Source organism: Setaria viridis, chromosome 5 (genome assembly GCF_005286985.2).
Source record: "Setaria viridis chromosome 5, Setaria_viridis_v4.0, whole genome shotgun sequence".
Lineage (NCBI taxonomy): Eukaryota > Viridiplantae > Streptophyta > Magnoliopsida > Poales > Poaceae > Setaria > Setaria viridis.
Window position 1 is genome coordinate 46,038,944 of NC_048267.2, and position 17,669 is coordinate 46,056,612.

Here is a 17,669-nt window from a genome sequence, read left to right on the forward strand (position 1 = left end):
ATAGAGCCGTATTCCAATTTGCTCCACTTCCTGCCATGGTGCAGTGCAGCTCTTACAAATGCCAAACGAAATTGTAACTGCATTTCTCAGAATATATGAGAACTTAAAGCAATCGTTTTCCAAACTTGCACAAGACTACAAGAGTTAACCGTTCCCGAACATAACAGAGCACAATTCATCCATCAAAAGTATCTGTCCTCTGGTATGATGATATGAACATAGATATGTGACACGGTTGCTGGTATAGCATTCAACACAAGAACACAATTTCCCTGCTACTGATGCCTGATAACGATGAACTTTTACATGCAATAGGATGAAATTATTCATCAGCCAACATTACTGAATAGGCACGGAGAAGTTTCTGTACATGGTTTTCATGACATTCACATCTCGAGACCGTAGCACGAAGTCCTACGCTTCCGAGATCTTGCTCCTTACTGATTGGCATCCCATGGATGGAGCGGCCAATCCCTTCTCTCCAGAACATCGCATCATCTTAAGAATAGAGCCTCACGCGCATGGTAATTGGCGCACGGCACAATGGGCAGGTTGGTAGAGTTGGGCCACATTCCTTGCATGTCTTACACAAAGAAAAATGAAAGGTCTATCAATCACTCATCCAACAAAAGAACTTATCTGAATTTTTATCCATGTTCTGTCACTATTCAACTTAATTTAGGTTAACCATACTTTCAAATCTTAAGTTAGGTTACTTCATTTGGGTAAGTTCACTAGCAATAGGTACTTAATTATTGTTGACCATTTTGCAATTAGATACTTGACCCTTGGAGATAGCACGTGGATAGAAATCTTACCAGGTGACCACACTGAAAAGCCATGTCCTTTGGATTGGTTAAACATATGGGGCATACCTGTACGTGCCAAAGATACAGTTTAAGGTTCCATCACTCCAATATAGGGAAGAGTTACTGGTCCCAAAGTACCTGCTCGTCGGCAGCACTTTTGCCAATGCCAGTTGACCGGGAGCTTGCGGTTGGAGGAGGATGTGAAGCTGCTGCATTATCATGTTCAAGAACTTTGTTTGGAGGAGGAAGAATCCTAGGAGAGCCAATCCTTTGTGCTTGCTTTCTGCGAGATTAGTTTGAATAACACAACAAATAGAAGATCAGTAGATGGACAAGAAATAGCAATGATGCCAAGAAACTAATTCAGGAGTGCAAACAGCTGAGTAAGAACAAGTACTCTGAAGGTCGGAGGCCTTGAGTTGCTTTATACTGAGAAGGTATTTCCATAAGAGCTGCAAGAGCAAATGCAGCCTCCTTCTTTGACATATTCTTACTTGTTGACATAATACCAGTGAAGTTCACAAACTGCAATGGCCTATCAGTAAGATTTTTGGAAGAGCAACAGGCAAGAAATTGAAATTGCACCACGTACTCAAAAGGCAATGGCGGAATAAAAAAATATTTCAAGTCAGTATATTTTTTCTTACTGGAATAATCAATACACCCGCAACATTGTGTTTTTAAAAACAGGTACAATAACTAGCCCGGGGTATTGTTACAAGTGGAGCAACATTAACAATTTGGAATTTAAACATCGTACAGTAGTATTATAATCACCTGGAAATTGTCAAAAGCTCTTTCAGGGATACAGTCATCAAAATGCTGCATGGCATCCCATGGTCCATCACCCACTCCAACCATTACTATTGAAAGAGGATAGTAGCTGGCAACCAAATAAATAGGTTTCAGTAATGCTGCAAAACCAAAACAACCAAATGAAGAAGTGAATTTACCTAGCATCAACAATTGCTTGTATAGTTGCCTGTTCCTGTGGACTTAATCTTCCATCATTTGTATTAGCAGCAGTCACCTACAACTTTTGCTCAGGTCAAACATGTTGATGCTTATAGCGAAGTATTTTGCTGCTATTATGAACATGTCACCTGTCCATCGGCTATGATTACGAGGACATGGTATTGCCAATTACTATTTTCAACAACAGAAATCGCTGCATAAATCAGAGGTGCAAAAGAAGTTGGTCCTGCACACCAAATAAGTAACACATAAGCATAGACCAGTACTGCCAAGAGTGGATCATAACAAGTAGCAAGGAGTTTAACGACCTGCACAACTAGGCTATATACAGTAGTTTTGCAGGACCTTGAAACTTTTTCTCTTCTGAAAATATAAGCTATAAAATAAAGCATAGCAAAGCATTGCCTATTTTAAGTCATAATATATCCAGGACTACGGGTTCTGGAAGTTACTGAAATATCCAGCCTTCTATTTGTGCGCAATATCTACTGTACAAAAGGGGGGAACAAGCCTTGTTACCTGAAAGATTCAAATGTGGAACAATTTGTCGATACCTTACAAGAACCTCCTCAAAGCCACAACAGGGATGGTTGTCCTGGTAGAAGCTGAAGACAGAGTGATCATGCGTAGAAGCTACAGAATGAATTACATTTTGTCAATTCATGTACGACTGTACCAATTTCCTCAAATCAAAGTCATAATGAGAAAATAACAGAACAAGGGTAAATACTTACCATCACCAAATCCAAAACATGGTATTAAGTTATCATCATCAAAAGGTGACAGTGTTCGTCCGATTATAGAGATAGCTTGCTCATATGGATTTGGGTTACCGTTAATGGCATGCAGAGATTTTCTTCCAAAGGAATGCCTACCTGCAGGATTCAGAAGAGCACATCTTCATAACAAGGAGGATCTCAAGTAAAGCTGCTATTAAGCCAAGATGTAGAAGCAGACAGCAGATATGATAGGATTATGGGATTAATATCACCTGACCATTCATTGCTTTTGGTGAAGTCAATACCAAGAATTAGATTTGATGATTCGAGACCAGCTTCTCTCAGTGCAGTAATGACCTTTGTAAATCGAAATGAATAAAAAAATCATACAGCAGAACAAACAAATGCAGCGGGTTTTCTTTTTTCTTGGAAAACAGAAAAGGAAATGGGGTGGTTCAAGGGCATGAGCAGTGTTGACTGTTGACCACAAGAAATGAAATACATACATGTTGTGGTCAAGGACTTATACACTAAAGGGATGATGTTAGATTCTCGTTTTAAACACTGACAGTGCCATGACTTAACTGCCGTTTTCCATGTTTATTAAGCCTAGATGCCGAAGCTTGAACTATTAGCATACAAGATTTAGGGTAGTTTCCAAAACTTTTAGAGAAAGAAAAAAGAAGAAGAAAGGTAGGGCCAGCTCGCAGACCTCAATTTGAACTTTTCTGGGTTTAACTTTCTTCTAAGATAATGGAACTTATCTGTTTCTGAAAAGTCAACTTATGTTCAACACAGATTCTCATCAAAAAGAAAAAGGAGGATGACAGGAGAGATTATGGCTCAAAGCAGGCTGAAAATTTTGTTTAAGACTTCAGATATATATACAAGATGACATCATGAGATTCTTACTGGTGCAGTGGTGCTTACCTCATCAACCGAGCTATAATTGTCTGGTATAAATTTGGGCTGCTGTTTGCCATGTTTCTCGCCCTTGGAACTTCCAGATGGACCATGACCTTGATGCCAGTGCTTGTGATGAGTTTTCTCACCCCACATTATAAGAAATGATCTGCCAAAGGACTTGGAGGTCACATTTTTGCAGCTGAAGCTAAGAAAACAAGAAGAAACCAGCCAGAGCATATGTCGGTATGAATAATTTTGTTGAGTGTTAGAAAAAATAAGCCGAATCATGGAATTTTCTGATCCGTTGCTGGGTGACATCCCAGCTAGTAGAAAACTTGTGATCTAACAACAACAGATGGATCTAGTAAAGTGGGTCAGCAGTAACTAAGATTGCTAACTGCCCCCAACCAACCTGCTAACCTAACCTCAGTCAGGAATCGATCGAAACCAGATTTCTTGCTTGGGAAATTCCTTTCGCCCCCGTGACCCCATCAGTGGCGCAAGTCACCCACCCCACAGCTAAAATTCCCGCACCAAATCGAACTATCCTGTTGCTACGCTAGAGGAGGGGGCAGAGAGAGGATTGCGTTCGTTACCAGGCGATTGACGCGGCGGGGACTGGTGCCGCCGGGACTGGCTGCTGAGCAGCAGCGGGCTAGCGGTGAGGACAGACCGACCACGGGCGCAGGGAGAGCAGAGCAAGTCAGAGGAGACTGGACGAGTCGCCCTCCTGGTGTGGAGAGCTTCGAGGATGCTGCGAGGAGCGGGCAAGGCCAGCGGAAGCGTGCACGACGGTGCTGGAAGTAACCGAGCAGAGCAGACCATCGCAAGCAACCCAAAAGGAGAGAGAGATCCCGCCGCGGTCACATGATACGGCATCATCCCCATAGATTTCGCTTTCGTTTCCATTCGTCGTGCTCACGGGACAGTTCGGCAGGATTCCAGCTCTGACTTCTCACACGGCTTCAGCTTAAGGTGAAGTTTGGTTCCTTTTGCTTATTTTTAGCACATGTCACATCGAATATTTAGATATTAATTAGGAGTATTAAACGTAGACTATTTACAAAACTCATTACACAAGTGGAGTTAGCACGTGTCATATTGAATGTTTAGATATTATTAGGAGTATTAAACGTAGACTATTTACAAAACCCATTACATAAGCTGGAGGCTAAACGGCGAGATGAATCTATTAAACCTAATTAAACCATCATTAACAAATGTTTACTGTAGCAACACATTGTCAAATTATGGACTAATTAGGCTTAATAGATTCGTCTCCCCGTTTAGCCTCCACTTATGTAATGGGTTTTGTAAATAGTCTCACACGGCTTCAGCTTAAAGGGGGCTTCAGCTTAAAAAGGAGGCGTTTGGTTCCTTTGCTTATTTTTAGCACGTGTCACATCGAATGTTTAGATATTAATTAGGAGTATTAAACGTAGACTATTTACAAAACTCATTACATAAGTGGAGTTAGCACGTGTCACATCGAATGTTTAGATATTGATTAGGAGTATTAAACGTAGACTATTTACAAAACCCATTACATAAGGTGGAGGCTAAACGGCGAAATGAATCTATTAAACCTAATTAAACCATCATTAACAAATGTTTACTGTAGCAACACATTGTCAAATTATGGACTAATTAGGCTTAATAGATTCGTCTCGCCATTTAGCCTCCACTTATGTAATGGGTTCTGTAAATAGTCTACGTTTAATACTCCTAATTAGTATCTAAACATTCGATGTGACAGGTGCTAAAAATAAGTCAGAGGAACCAAACCAGGTCTAAGTTCGTTTGGTTAAAAACAGTTCCACCCCCGGAGTTGTTTTATATGGATAAAGCTCTAACTTCTCTTAGAGGGTGTTTGGATACCACCCGTTAAAGTTTAGCATATGTCACATTTGATGTTTAATACTAATTAGATATTAAATATAGGCTAATTATAAAATTAATTGCACAGATGGAGTTTAATTCGCGAGACGAATCTATTAAGCCTAATTAGTCCATGATCTGATAATGTGGTGCCACAGTAACCATTTGCTAATGATGGATTAAGTAGGCTTAATAGATTTGTCTCGCGATTTAGCCTCGGGGTTCTGCAATTAGTTTTATAATTAGCTCATATTTAATTCTCCTAATTAGCATCTGAACATGTGATGTAACACTAGCACATAGTATCCAAACACCTCTACTAAAATTTAGCACATAGCAGGAGTTCGAGGCCTACCAAGGACTAGCCCCGTTACATCAATCTTTTTTTTCCTCGTTTGTGTAAAAAAAAATTATCCTCGTTTGTGTAAAAGAAAAAAAAGAGGCTAGAGGTTTCTACAGGCGCCCAGGTCCCCAAAAAATACTAAAGAACGTAATAGTAATAAAAAATAAATCACGCCCGGTGGGACTCGAACCCACAATCGCCTGATTAGAAGTCAGACGCCTTATCCATTAGGCCACGGGCGCTTTCGTGATACAAGTCGAGAGGAAAGGTATACCTACATACTTACAACTTCAGGGTTTTACTTACACCCCACCTGCGCCTCTGCCTGAGCAGGAACCTCAAGCTATTCTTGCTAATAGAACGCACACGGATACTTATATTCTGTGTCCACATGCGTGTGGATCTCCATCCAATCTGTTGGGCTAATTCAAGTTTCAAGGGAAAAGGGGAAGGTACTACCAACCAATATTTAGAGGGGGTTTGATACTATAAGCTAAACTTTAGTAGTGTCACATCAGATGTTTGGATGCTAATTAGAAGGATTAAACATGAGCTAATTATAAAACTAATTGCAGAACCCTGTGCTAGTTCGCGAGACGAATCTATTAAGCCTAATTAATCCATCATTAGCAAATGGTTATTGTAGCACCACATTGTCAAATCATGGAGTAATTAGACTTAATAGATTCATCTCACGAATTAGACTCCATCTGTGCAATTAGTTTTGTAATTAGCCTATGTTTAATACTCCTAATTATCATCCAAACATCTGACGTGACAGGTGCAAACTTTAATAGGGGTATCAAAACACTCCCTTACTCCATCGCTGCAAAAGTGTGGCTTTCAATCCAACCTTATCTAAAAGACATATTCCATCACAGCCAATTGGCATATGAATTTACAGCACAAGGGAGGCACTGCCAAAGTGAATCAGACAAAATCTCATATCTTTGTTAAACATTATTCTGAGTCCAGCAAAGGTCCCTTTTACAACCAATCAACCTGATGCACCCAGCATAACTCAAAAACAGAATGATCTCTAGCCACATCGGCAAACTGATCAGTTAAGCGTAATGGTTCAAACGGATGCTAGGCATCTACGCCAATCTCAGTTTGGTACATCAGGCTTTTGATATAAAGGTTCCAGACATTCTTTTGCGCGATGGACCTTCGATTGGAGGTAGAAGCTCCCGTTCTTCGCATTCCTCTCAAACATTGTGTCATACTTCTGCAGAGTAATCGAACAAAAGAAATTTGACGTTAGGCTTGCCTCAGTCAATGGTTCTACAGTATGAAATTAACAGACTAATGGCTACATGGACATATTTTGTTCACAGATTAATATATTTTCAGTTGTCACGGACCTGAACAATCTCTTCCCAAGTCGATTTTTCACTAATACCCAGTATCTGCCGGGCTTCTTGCTCAGTCATGACCTTGCTAGCCCGTCTGATACCATTTATAGCTTCTTGGGCAGCTCCAGTTTGGTTCGCATCTACAAGAAAAATCAGAAACAATTAATTGCATTTCACGTGGATACTGTAGCCATGCAGATGCATGTTTCAGAATGAAAGCAAACTCCTTAGGTAAATGATGTTTCAGGATTAAGTAAGTCAGACAAGCCATCTAGTTCAGCATTCTCGTGTTGTTATCTATCTAAGGCTATGCATTAAAAATCTGATCTAATCAAATGTCAAATGGAGACAGTATGAAATTGACTTAGGCACACGTGTATGCAAGCACTTCATACATGCTTCAATATTAATAAAGTGAGACAACATATCCTCCTGATGGGAGCAGACCATATTGTGGAACTTACCATCGCTTATTAGTTCACAAATGCAGAATTATTTAAAAGAAGAAAGTAATTCATTTTTCACATCTTTGATTTGCAATTTAACAACATGGCACCCCAAGCTATTCGATGCTCCTAATGAAAGGACCAACCAACAGAAATACACAATGGCTGGCTAGTGGCTACCCTGGTACAGCAACATCATAATCATATCACCACCACCCAAACTGTGACAGGCTGGCAGAATGGCTACCAGGGACAAATGCCTCAAAAAAAAAAATTTGAACCGACATTACAAGCTTTATAGAATGCATACATGAAAAGATTCACAAGTAGCAGTAACAGGGGTAAAATTTTCAATCTCTAATTGTATTTTAACAAATAGAGCTGTTCCAAATGGTACCCCTAAATCTTAAAGATTACTCAGGTAACCTCCCATCAGAAACCTGGGACAAGAGAGGACACACTAGGGGCAAAAGGACTTCAAATTCGTATTTGGGATTGACATTGTGAGCCAGTCAGCTGTCAGCCAGATACCACCACCAAGCAAAAAGAGTTGGAGATGGCTCTAATCTTTTTTTTTTGAGGGCAGTTGGAGATGACTCTAGTCACTGACAATTACAGTCTGCATAAATGACTAGCCCAGAGAATGATACGCCATGGTTTCACGATGTCAGGCACCCAATGTAGAATCAAAGTAGGCCGAAAATCCTAGTTTTTGACAAGGCAAAGAGGAGCGAGCACTCACTGACGATGGCTTTGCGATAGGCCTGGAGCATGGCCCTGCCCATGACGCTCCCGCCCATGACGATGAGATTCGCGAGGAGCCTGCCCGCCTGTTAAAAGATCGATCAGAAGCGTCAGGGGAGGGAATAACCTCGCAAGGGGAAGGGGAAGGAGCGCATGGACGAATCGCTCGCTAGTAGGGGAAAAAAAAATTCGATGGAGGAATCAGAACATCGGCGTACCATGACGATGTATTCCTTTCCTCCTCCTGTGACGGCGGCGGCGGCGGGGAAGGAACCCTAGGGGATAGGCGCGACCTCGGAGCAGGCGCTCGCGGGGGACGGGCGGCAGCGAATCGCGAGGAGGGAGGGAGGGCACGCCGCCGGACGGCTACGGCCTCTCCGATTGGCTCAGAGAAGTGGCGGCTGCGTTGCTTCGGGTTTGGCTCGTCGCGTCGGGGCGGGTTGGTTTGTTTGGTGTTGGGGTCCGTTTTGGCTTCTCGGCCGTCTTTGAGCACTAGGGCTCATCTTGTGCGGCACGAAAGACGGTTGTGGTGGAGTGCCACGCGGACCGGAACACAAACGCACTAGTTGGGCCAATTCTAAGGGCCCACCACCGGGCCCAATATGTCCATCGTTGCCCGAGGACTTCCGAAAGTATTACCCAACTTCCACCGTTTGAGATTCGTGCACACACCACCGTCCGTTGGATGTATCTCCACTTGATTAAATAAACCTGGAACAAGGTTACAATAGCACCCAATTCTCACATCATGAATCATATACGAATGATGAATCACAGGCCTGTTTAGAAAAATGTCATTCCAAGAATAGTCACAGAGTAATAACCAAGGATGAACCGATGAAGACTAGAAATCTAGGACTGAGGATATACATGTTTCCTGTACGGATTGGGCTTCCATGTCTGCTGTAATCTTAATTGGGTGGCCTCTGATGGGCGGGAAAAGCAGAGGTGGTGCGCGGGATTCATGGCTAATGGAAAGTGGTGATGCTGGAGGCAAGGCTTAGAGACTCGTCGAGCTAGATGCAGCGCTGGCCGGCGGAGGCCTTCACGGTGGACAGCGTCACATCAAGGTGTCTGAACTTCTCGCCGGCTTCCCGTCGTAATCGAAGGTGGGGATGGGCTGTGTGTATATCCAATTACACTTGTTTAGCACTTTTTCCTTGGGGCTCTTCCCTGATTTGGGTCACCGGCAATCACACGGGCGCCGTGAAGGAGATGGCAACGGCACGAGGCAGACGAGGAAGCTCGGCGGGGTGTGGTAGCATCAGATGCAGGGGCAAGGAATGGCGGACGGGAGAGTCAACAGAAGGCGGGCGTAGCGGTAGCGGCGCTGGTGCTGCCGTGCTGGAGGGAGGTGAGGGAGAGCAGCGGCGCCGTAGCCCATCGGCTTCGGCGCGTCTGCACGATTTGGTGTTGCGCTTGGGGAACGAAGAATCCAGATGAGTCTGGATCCTGTGTGCCAAGCATGATGCAGCCGACGTCATGGAGGCTTGATCCGATGTTTCTGGTTCTGCGCATCTCTGATCTGACGGCTCTCAAGGAAATGATGACGTGGCGTGATGGATTTTCTGTACCGCGACGCGGTTTCAGTCATCAAAGATTCTCCGTCGATTCCGGCGGGAGGTCTGTCAAACAGTTTTTCACAGAAGAGGAGTGATTCTCTGCTGATTCAGTGATTCTCTGAAATGAATTAAGAGACTGGAAGCTGAAAAAAAATAACTTCTTCTGATTTTGTGAAGTGATTCTCGAGAATCATTTTCAACCACAGAATCATTTCTCTCAGAGAATCAACTCTAGTAGAGAATCAGAATAAGATAAGCTCTACTAAACGTACCCTAACTTCAAAGTTAACATGCGCGCACAGTACTGATACATTTTAGCAGCCAACTTGGATTCCGGTCGAAGTTTTACTTCTCGTCCATTATCTGATTGTCCTTTCCGTCGCCGTCGACGACATTCTTGTACTGGTACGTGATCGCGCACACAAGGAAGTAGCCCAAGTTCACGGCGGCGACCAAGGCCAGCGTCCAGTACACCATGTCCAGGCGCGACCGGTTCAGGTCGTCGGGCAGCCACCCCGTGGCGCGCCGCACGGCATCCACGAACGCCGTGCTCAGGTACGACCCGACGGCGATGAACAGAGGCGGCATCGCGGTCGCCGTGCTCCGCAGCGTCGCCGGGAACTCCTGGTAGAACAGCGCCGTGTTCCCCGGCAGGTGCAGCGCCTCCTCCGCGCCGGTCAGCGCCAGCTGCGCCACCAGCCACAGCGCCGACATCGGCACGGTGGCTGCTGAGCCATGGGCGTGCGCCACGCGGATCCGTCTCCGCTCCACGAGCGCGGCGACGGCCATGCTGGCGACGTTCAGAGCGTGCCCGAGGCCGACGCGTTGGAGCGGGGTCGGCTTGCGGCCGCCGGCGAGCCTCTCCCAGAGCGGGGCGACGAGGCGGTCGTAGAGCGCGGCGGAGAGGACGAAGGCGATCAGCACGGTGACGGTCATGGAGGCGGCCGGGACGGCGAAGCGGGGCCCGAGGGCGCGGTCCATGGTGAGGGCCTGGAGGACGGTGAGGCTCACCTGCGCGTTCACCGTCGTGCTCACCAGGATCCCCGACGACCACAGCGGCAGCACGCGGAGGAGCGATTTCAAGTCCTCCACCTCTCGCACCGTGCACAGGCGCCATGGCTTGCCTACGGACACCTCACCTTCCGCAACCATCGCAGCTCGGTTCAAGAACCTGACAGGAGTATGATCATGACCTGTTTGAAACCCAAGAATTTGGAAAGATTCGGACGGAAACAATTCAAATTTCATAGGAACCAGGGATAATGCATTTCCAAATGGGGCCTCAATTTTGAAAATGTCTTCTGAGAATTTCAGGTAGATTCACAGACCTGAATCTCTGGCTTGGAGCATGATATTGTGTTTGAGTGGTCGCGTCAGAGTGACGACTTGATCCATGGTGATACTGCATTCTCGCAAGTGAGGTCGAGCTCAGCGTTGCCTTCCTCGCAGCGGCCACCACCACCCTCGCCAGGGCCGTAAACGGGCTCCCTTTCTGAACGGGCCGTCTGTAATATCTCGACCCGGCAAGCAACGCGATGAGGCCCAGTCCAGTCGTGACAACACAGACGCCGAAGCCCAGGGCCCAGCTGACGCTGTCCTGCACGTACACGAGCGCGGTGTCGCCGGCCACGTAGGAGGCGTAGAGGCAGACGAAGTACCAGCTGAAGAAGGAGGCGTCCCGGCCGCGCCGCTGCTCCTCCTCGCCGCCGATGAACTGGTCCGCGCCCAGCGCCGCCGCGTTGTACCGCGTCCCGCCGTTGCCGACGGCCAGGAGGCACACCGCCGCGTAGAGGACCGCTGCTTGGATGGCGCTCGGCGGTTGGCATGATGGTGGCGACGACGACGCGGCGGCGCCCGGCGCGCACGCCGGCGGACGCAGCGACGGGAACGCGGCCGTCAGCGTGAAAACCACAAATGACTGCACATTTTACTTACCATAAAGTTAATCACACAGCCACAGAACGAAGCTAATAATCAGGAATTCAGAGGACATGTGTGTGTAAAATCAGTGTGTGAATAATTGAGCTGTCGATATTTGATTATATATATTACAAGCAGAGAGATGGCGACGCCGGCTGCGACGACGGGGTAGCAGCCGAAGTAGGCGTCGGAGACGGCGGCGCCGATGACGGGCGCGAGCTGCATGCAGCCGCGGACGATGTTGGAGATCTGGGCGGCGTCGATGCTCTTGACGTTGTACTTCCTGATGAGGTAGACGATGAGGTTGCTGCTCGTGGCGCTCATGGCCATCCCCAGACCTATCACGCTCCCTGAACGTATATACACGCACACCGTACGAAACATCTCAAGAAATATACGCTAGTAAGTGTACAGTGAAGCTTCATTCTCGTTGCCAGGAAAAAAAGAAAAGAAAAGACAGTTTCGCAACCTGCAAGAAACGGCAGAGTGATCCAGCCTCCTCCTTTCTTCCTGACAGGTGTCTGATGGTCAGATGATACAGTAGATGCAGCTGTTCTCATGTTGCTCAGGCAGCTAACTGTGTACTGAGGTGAGGAGAGAGTAAGGCAATGCGTGTGAACTTGTCCGAGCACTGTCCCTATATATGTGTACATATACAAGCTAACGTCAAAATCTGCAAGAAAAAGAAAAAAGAAGTAAAAGGCAGTGTAGTAAAATTTTATCCAGTAGAAAAAGAAGGGATAAGAATGTACAATTGTATGGATGAATGAATAATGGAAGAGCTTTATTCGCTTAGTTAGTTTATAAAGATTTGGTCTACACACTACGTATACAGCACCTACGTACGTAGAGATCACAGAGTATCTTTTGCCTTTGCCGTAATAGGACGCTAGACTACTCGATCCCGTCTGTCATGATGATCGACAACATGGATCATTTCATTTCATGTATGATAGAGATCTATCTATCTCAAAGTCAAATCGCTAGAGAATAAAAAAGCTTCTTGAAAGAAACAGCACGGAGGGCAACACTGAAAGAAACTGCATATGATTCAGTATCTTGCTGCTGTGTGGGTAAGATATGATCGATGTTCCACTAACTGCAATGCACTTGATCATATGTGCCTCCATTTTGTCCCAGGACTGAAAAGGATTCCTAGTGCTTGTGAGCCGGTGCTTTTTTTGAACTAGTGGATCCATCATAGGCGATGATCCGATGCAAGCACGCACAGCTTTCATATGTCCTTTTCGGTCTCTTCCTTTTATTTTATTTTTTTTCAAGGAAGAGCATAACACTACTGGAATCCGGAGGTTTCCCTACGGTTTCTTTCTTTCCCTGGGAAAAATTGCAGTATCCTAGGGAAAGTTTGTTTCCCTTAGAGTGATGTTCTAGTAGTGCAATGTAAGTCGCATACTATGAGTTTCCAGCCCAGGTGTCAAGCGCTTGAACCACTGTCTGGTGGGGTCGCTTCCTAGCACGTGTCGACCATATTGCCTCATCATCGTTTCAGAGTTTTGACTTAGGCGCGGTCTCTCCGACAATATATTTTGACTGTGGATATCTTTTATGTTTATATGTAGTTCATGATCATAAGATAAAAAAAACATATGAAATTGCTTTTAAACATATGTAATAATCCAATGATCCTAAACGTACATAATGGCTTTTGGCATTTAAGGTCCTGTTTGGCATGGCTCCAACTCCGGGTGGAGCTGCTCCACTCCTGAACTCCACATGGAGCCAGCTCCACTCCAAAACTCCAAAACAAAAATGAGGTGTTTGGCTAGATGGTGCTCTCAGCTCCAAAAAAGATCGATTTCAGTGTTGATTGCCATTGTTGCCCCCTAATTAAGGCCCCACTTGTCGTCCTCTCTATCCCATCTTCTTCTTCCCCTTTTTCCACTGCACTGTGCTGCACACGGGAGACCCTCCACGGGCGGCGGGGTGGGTGGTGGGCTGGGCGGCGACGGGCGGCGGGGTGGGCGGCGGGCTCGACGGCGGGCGGCGGCGGGCGGCGGGTGACGGGCGGTGGCGGGCGGCGACGGGCGACGGGGGCGGCGACGGGCGGGCTCTGGCGGCGAGTGGGGCTCGAGAGAATAGAAGAGAGAATAGAATGAAACGTTTTTTTGTGTAACCAGTGGCATTAGTGGGTAATTACCCACCAACTCCACGAGGAGGTTCAAAAGAGAGGTTTCTGGAGCAGCAAAAGAGGTGCTCCAAAACTCCACCTCCATTTGCACTACAGCTCCATGGAGTTGGCAACTCCATGGAGTTTTGGAGTTGGGGTGTTTGGCTGAATTTTTTGATGGAGTTGCTGGAGTTTAGGAGTGGAGCCGTGCCAAACAGGGCCAAGTGAAGTTCCTTGTTGCCGCTTGGTTGCAAATTGCTTTTACATTTGTTGAATTTGGTTAAATTTTCCGTCACAAATAAGTGAAGTTTGTTGAGTAAGTTTTCCTCATAGAAAATTAGTTCTTAATGTTATCGGTAGTATCATTATTTCCTCTATGCAGATACATTTCAACAAAACATACGCTTAATTTAGATGCAAAGCTGTGCTAATTAATGTTCAAAACATCACTTATTCATTACCGGAGGGCGAGTATATGCTGCTGTGTATAGATTGTCATTATATTTTGGTACTCTTTTCTATTACCATTAAACTACATATATAGCTCGTGCCTAGGCCTTCAACATAATGTTCTTGAGCATCTTCTTGTCATTTTTGCTTTTGTAAAAAAAAATGTTACACGTTTATTGTGCGCATGCATACTATAATAAAAATGCAGACTCAACATGTACCACTTTCATAAATTTACTACCTTGAATAAGACGTGTGGCCTACTATCAAAACGGAATGTCAAATGCCATGTAATTTAATTTATTCTACGCACCAACGATACGTAATATCGCCCTTAAAGACGAAGTGGACAAGACATATTGAAAGTTGAAGGGGCTGTCTTTGAAATACTCGAGTGTTGAAGGAACTCCGCGCACTCGAATTTTTGAACATCATGTTGAAAATGGAGGGGCCTGATAAATTCCTGCTTTCCTCTTATCTTCTCCCCAACGACTAGCTCACATCTCCCATGAAAGAGGAGGAGAAGAGTTGTCGTTCGTCGATTGGTGTAAAATAAAAATCTGAGTGTGAGAGCTTCTCGAAATACTAAGTGCGATATAGCTTTCTCCAGGTTGAAGTACAACCAAACAAGCAACAAAGGTTAAGTTGGATATGTAGCCCACGAAATCCAGCACTGTTTATTGCACGATGGATGGCAACACGAGTATAAGTTCCCTACGTACACGTGTCTAACATTTAGCAAGTTGTTGCACGAAGTACGTAATCAACAACACCGCTTGTTTCCCGAGAAAGAAAAGAAATGAAAATACAACAGTGGCACCTGCTTAAAATTGAAATCAGGTTAACTCAACAAAAAATGATGAATCAGTTGTTAGTTGTTACTAACCTCCGCTCCCTTCCAAAATAAGCGCAGAGTCAAATATTTTTAGTTTGACTAAGAATATAAAAAATAGTACCAATATTTATATCTCTAAATAAATTTATTAGGAAAGTGTACTCAATGCTAAATCTTATGGTACTTATTATGCATCACGAATAGTAGTACGTTTTTGCATAAATTTTAATTAAATTTAAAAAATTTAACTTCTCAAAGGAGTGAGATGTGGGATTATTTAGGACGGTGGAAGCATGCTACCGCCAGATTCCATCGGGTCTTGTCATCATGGATCTGGTAAGACCATCCTACGTACGCGGCTATCAATGGAACACGAGAGATGAGCAGAAGTGTCGACACCCTAACCCCCTGAACCAGCTGAAACGACGCCTAGGGGTGCGTGCCCCGGTGGCCCGGGGCGATGAGCACACCATGTCCTCATCCGGGCCCCGCCGGCCGCGCGCCCCTCGCGATCAGCCGCAGCTCCAAGCCGAGTCCGACGCACTCACGCGAGAATGAAACCTCCCTGACCCTACCGAATTCGGATTCGCACGTCGAATACTCGTATTTCTAGTAGGGCGACTTGTTGGTATCCTTCCAACTAGAATTCAGATTCACCAATTCGTAATTCTCAGTTAGTTGTTAGCTGCTTCGCACCAGTGCAAGCTACAAAGCATATGCATACATCAATCGATCTTCAAGCTAGCTAAGTCATCTGGAGAATGGGGATTTTTCTACAAAACTTGTTGAAGAACATCTGCTGCTATGGAATTATTCCAAACAAAATTTCAGCAGATTCCCCGGCGCATCATCATGTTTCGAACTATTTGTGCGCATTGTGATGGGACGGGGTGTTTAATTTTCGGCTAGCTAGCTAGCTACTAGCTAGGGGGCGTTGGCATTGTGATGAACTATTTGCAGTTGCAGATCATCAGCTGCAGTACTGAAAACTGTCGTGCGTCACATGGCAATGAGCACATCATGTTGCTAATCGCTGTCGCAGATGGCGCATGCAAGATTATTGATTCTCTTGCAGTTATTTTTTGTCACCGTCCGCGTACGTGCTTTTTCAACGTGCTTAACCTTTACTTCCAAACTTAGATCTCATTTGGCGAGACTTCTGCTTCTCCATCAGTTTTTGGTGAAGGAGCAATTTCAAAACGGCTCCACTACCGAAGCTCGGAGGAGCCACAAAACGGCATGCACTATAAAGGAGGAGGAAAAAAAAGTAGCTTCACCGGCTTCTCCTCTCTCTCTTCAAGCATTAAGTGATCATAAAATTACCCATATTACCATTGAGAAGTTGTTTCACTAAACATTTTGCAAAACGGCTTTAGCTCCACTAGAAAAACGACTCTATCAAATAAGCTGGAGACAAAGTTGTTATGGGAGAAGCTGGAGCTCTACCAAACGGGACAAGCAAGCTGATTTCAAATAAATGCGCACACAATAGTACGTATGGTAGATCCATGTTGCTTTCAAGCCCATCAATATTAATCTGCAAGGTACGTACATTTCCGAAAAAAAAAAGGTATTTGCAACAAGGTACATGACAAAAACAAGCTACCTGCCCGTCCAAAGCACACGCCGGCCGTGAGCTAGCTACCTAGCAAGAGCTCAGCTTCAGCAAAGAAAGAGAAGCAAAGAGGTAAGGGCACCTCTTGCGCGCATCTGTTGCAGCAGTTGCAGGTCTAGCGATACAAAAAGCAGCGGCAGCAGCAAGAGAGCGAGGCAGGCTAGACGATGGCGTCCATGGACTGCGCGCTCCATGTCCTGCTGCGGGTGATGATGAGAAGAAGCATCTGCAGACTGCAAGAGGTCGTTGACATGGCCGTGGACATCGGCACGGCGCTCTTCGTGGCGGTACGGGTCTCCGGCCTGGTCTCCCGCCGGCGGCTGCCGTCGTCGTCGTCGCGCGCGCCGTCGATCTCGGCCAGCACTACAACTACATACTACTACTCCCCGCCGGCGGCAGCATCCTTGATCGGCATGTCCCGGATTGACAGGCACTAGAGCTAGTAGCTAGGGTGAGCTACATCTGGCATGTAAGTACCAATGATTATTATTTGTGCGTTTTGTGAGTAGTAAATTTGATTAGTCGTTTAGCTATATGTTGTGCTACTGATCTATATGTAGTAATTGGATGAATTAAGGTCGAAAATCCAAATAAAATTCTTCGAATCGAGCTGAGAAAGAAATGGTGATCTAATTCACTGGATCTGATAGTCCCGTAGATGTATGTTTTCCTCGCTCCGATCCTGAACTTTCATCTACTCACCTCTTTGATTTGCTGGTTTCATTTTACTTCTGTAATTATATGTCAGGCTATAGCTGAATTATTGAAACACCACAGGTAAGGCTGCAAAGGGAAAAAGTGTATGCAGCATTAGGTCTGGAGACTATACAGAATATAGAACTACTTATGGCGGGTCAGCAAGAACAAGATCGAATTGAAATCTGCAGAAAATTAACAAGCCAAACTAGATGGTGACTCCGGAGTCCGGACAGAGGGTGAGACTCCTTTGGGAATGGGACTATAAGCTGTTCCCTGTTCATTCTT

At 45.4% G+C, this 17,669-nt stretch overlaps 3 protein-coding genes and 1 non-coding gene across 5 annotated transcripts; all 4 read right to left on the reverse strand.

Annotated features, from left to right (window-relative positions):
- Positions 1 to 144: 144 nt before the first annotated feature.
- Positions 145 to 4,275, reverse strand: LOC117855173 (E3 ubiquitin-protein ligase RGLG3). 2 transcript variants are annotated; one of them, XM_034737466.1, is made up of 12 exons: positions 4,006 to 4,275; positions 3,434 to 3,575; positions 2,776 to 2,860; positions 2,519 to 2,659; positions 2,304 to 2,417; positions 1,913 to 2,010; positions 1,763 to 1,839; positions 1,587 to 1,692; positions 1,207 to 1,334; positions 948 to 1,092; positions 819 to 875; positions 145 to 583 (listed from the first exon to the last, which is right to left on the reverse strand). In XM_034737466.1, the coding sequence occupies exons 2-12, from the start codon at positions 3,560 to 3,562 to the stop codon at positions 500 to 502; spliced, it is 1,164 nt and encodes a 387-aa protein (XP_034593357.1). In that variant the 5' UTR covers positions 3,563 to 3,575; positions 4,006 to 4,275; the 3' UTR covers positions 145 to 499. The 2 variants fall into 2 exon arrangements, with proteins under 2 accessions (XP_034593357.1, XP_034593358.1); XM_034737467.1 differs by lacking the exon at positions 4,006 to 4,275 and having other exon boundaries at positions 2,781 to 2,860; positions 3,434 to 3,503.
- A 1,524-nt stretch (positions 4,276 to 5,799) lies between these two features.
- Positions 5,800 to 5,872, reverse strand: TRNAR-UCU (transfer RNA arginine (anticodon UCU)). The gene has a single exon. It is a non-coding gene; the product is annotated as a tRNA-Arg (tRNA).
- A 684-nt stretch (positions 5,873 to 6,556) lies between these two features.
- LOC117857919 (mitochondrial import inner membrane translocase subunit PAM16 like 2) lies at positions 6,557 to 8,639 on the reverse strand. Its single transcript, XM_034740831.2, has 4 exons — positions 8,394 to 8,639; positions 8,174 to 8,261; positions 6,995 to 7,125; positions 6,557 to 6,858 (listed from the first exon to the last, which is right to left on the reverse strand). The coding sequence occupies exons 1-4, from the start codon at positions 8,394 to 8,396 to the stop codon at positions 6,739 to 6,741; spliced, it is 342 nt and encodes a 113-aa protein (XP_034596722.1). The 5' UTR covers positions 8,397 to 8,639; the 3' UTR covers positions 6,557 to 6,738.
- A 1,242-nt stretch (positions 8,640 to 9,881) lies between these two features.
- On the reverse strand, positions 9,882 to 12,261 carry LOC117857913 (protein NRT1/ PTR FAMILY 2.7). The gene is made up of 4 exons (XM_034740821.2): positions 12,127 to 12,261; positions 11,790 to 12,007; positions 11,066 to 11,655; positions 9,882 to 10,908 (listed from the first exon to the last, which is right to left on the reverse strand). Exons 1-4 carry the CDS (start codon positions 12,215 to 12,217, stop codon positions 10,083 to 10,085), a joined length of 1,725 nt encoding a protein of 574 aa, XP_034596712.1. The 5' UTR covers positions 12,218 to 12,261; the 3' UTR covers positions 9,882 to 10,082.
- Between the last annotated feature and the right edge of the window lie 5,408 nt (positions 12,262 to 17,669).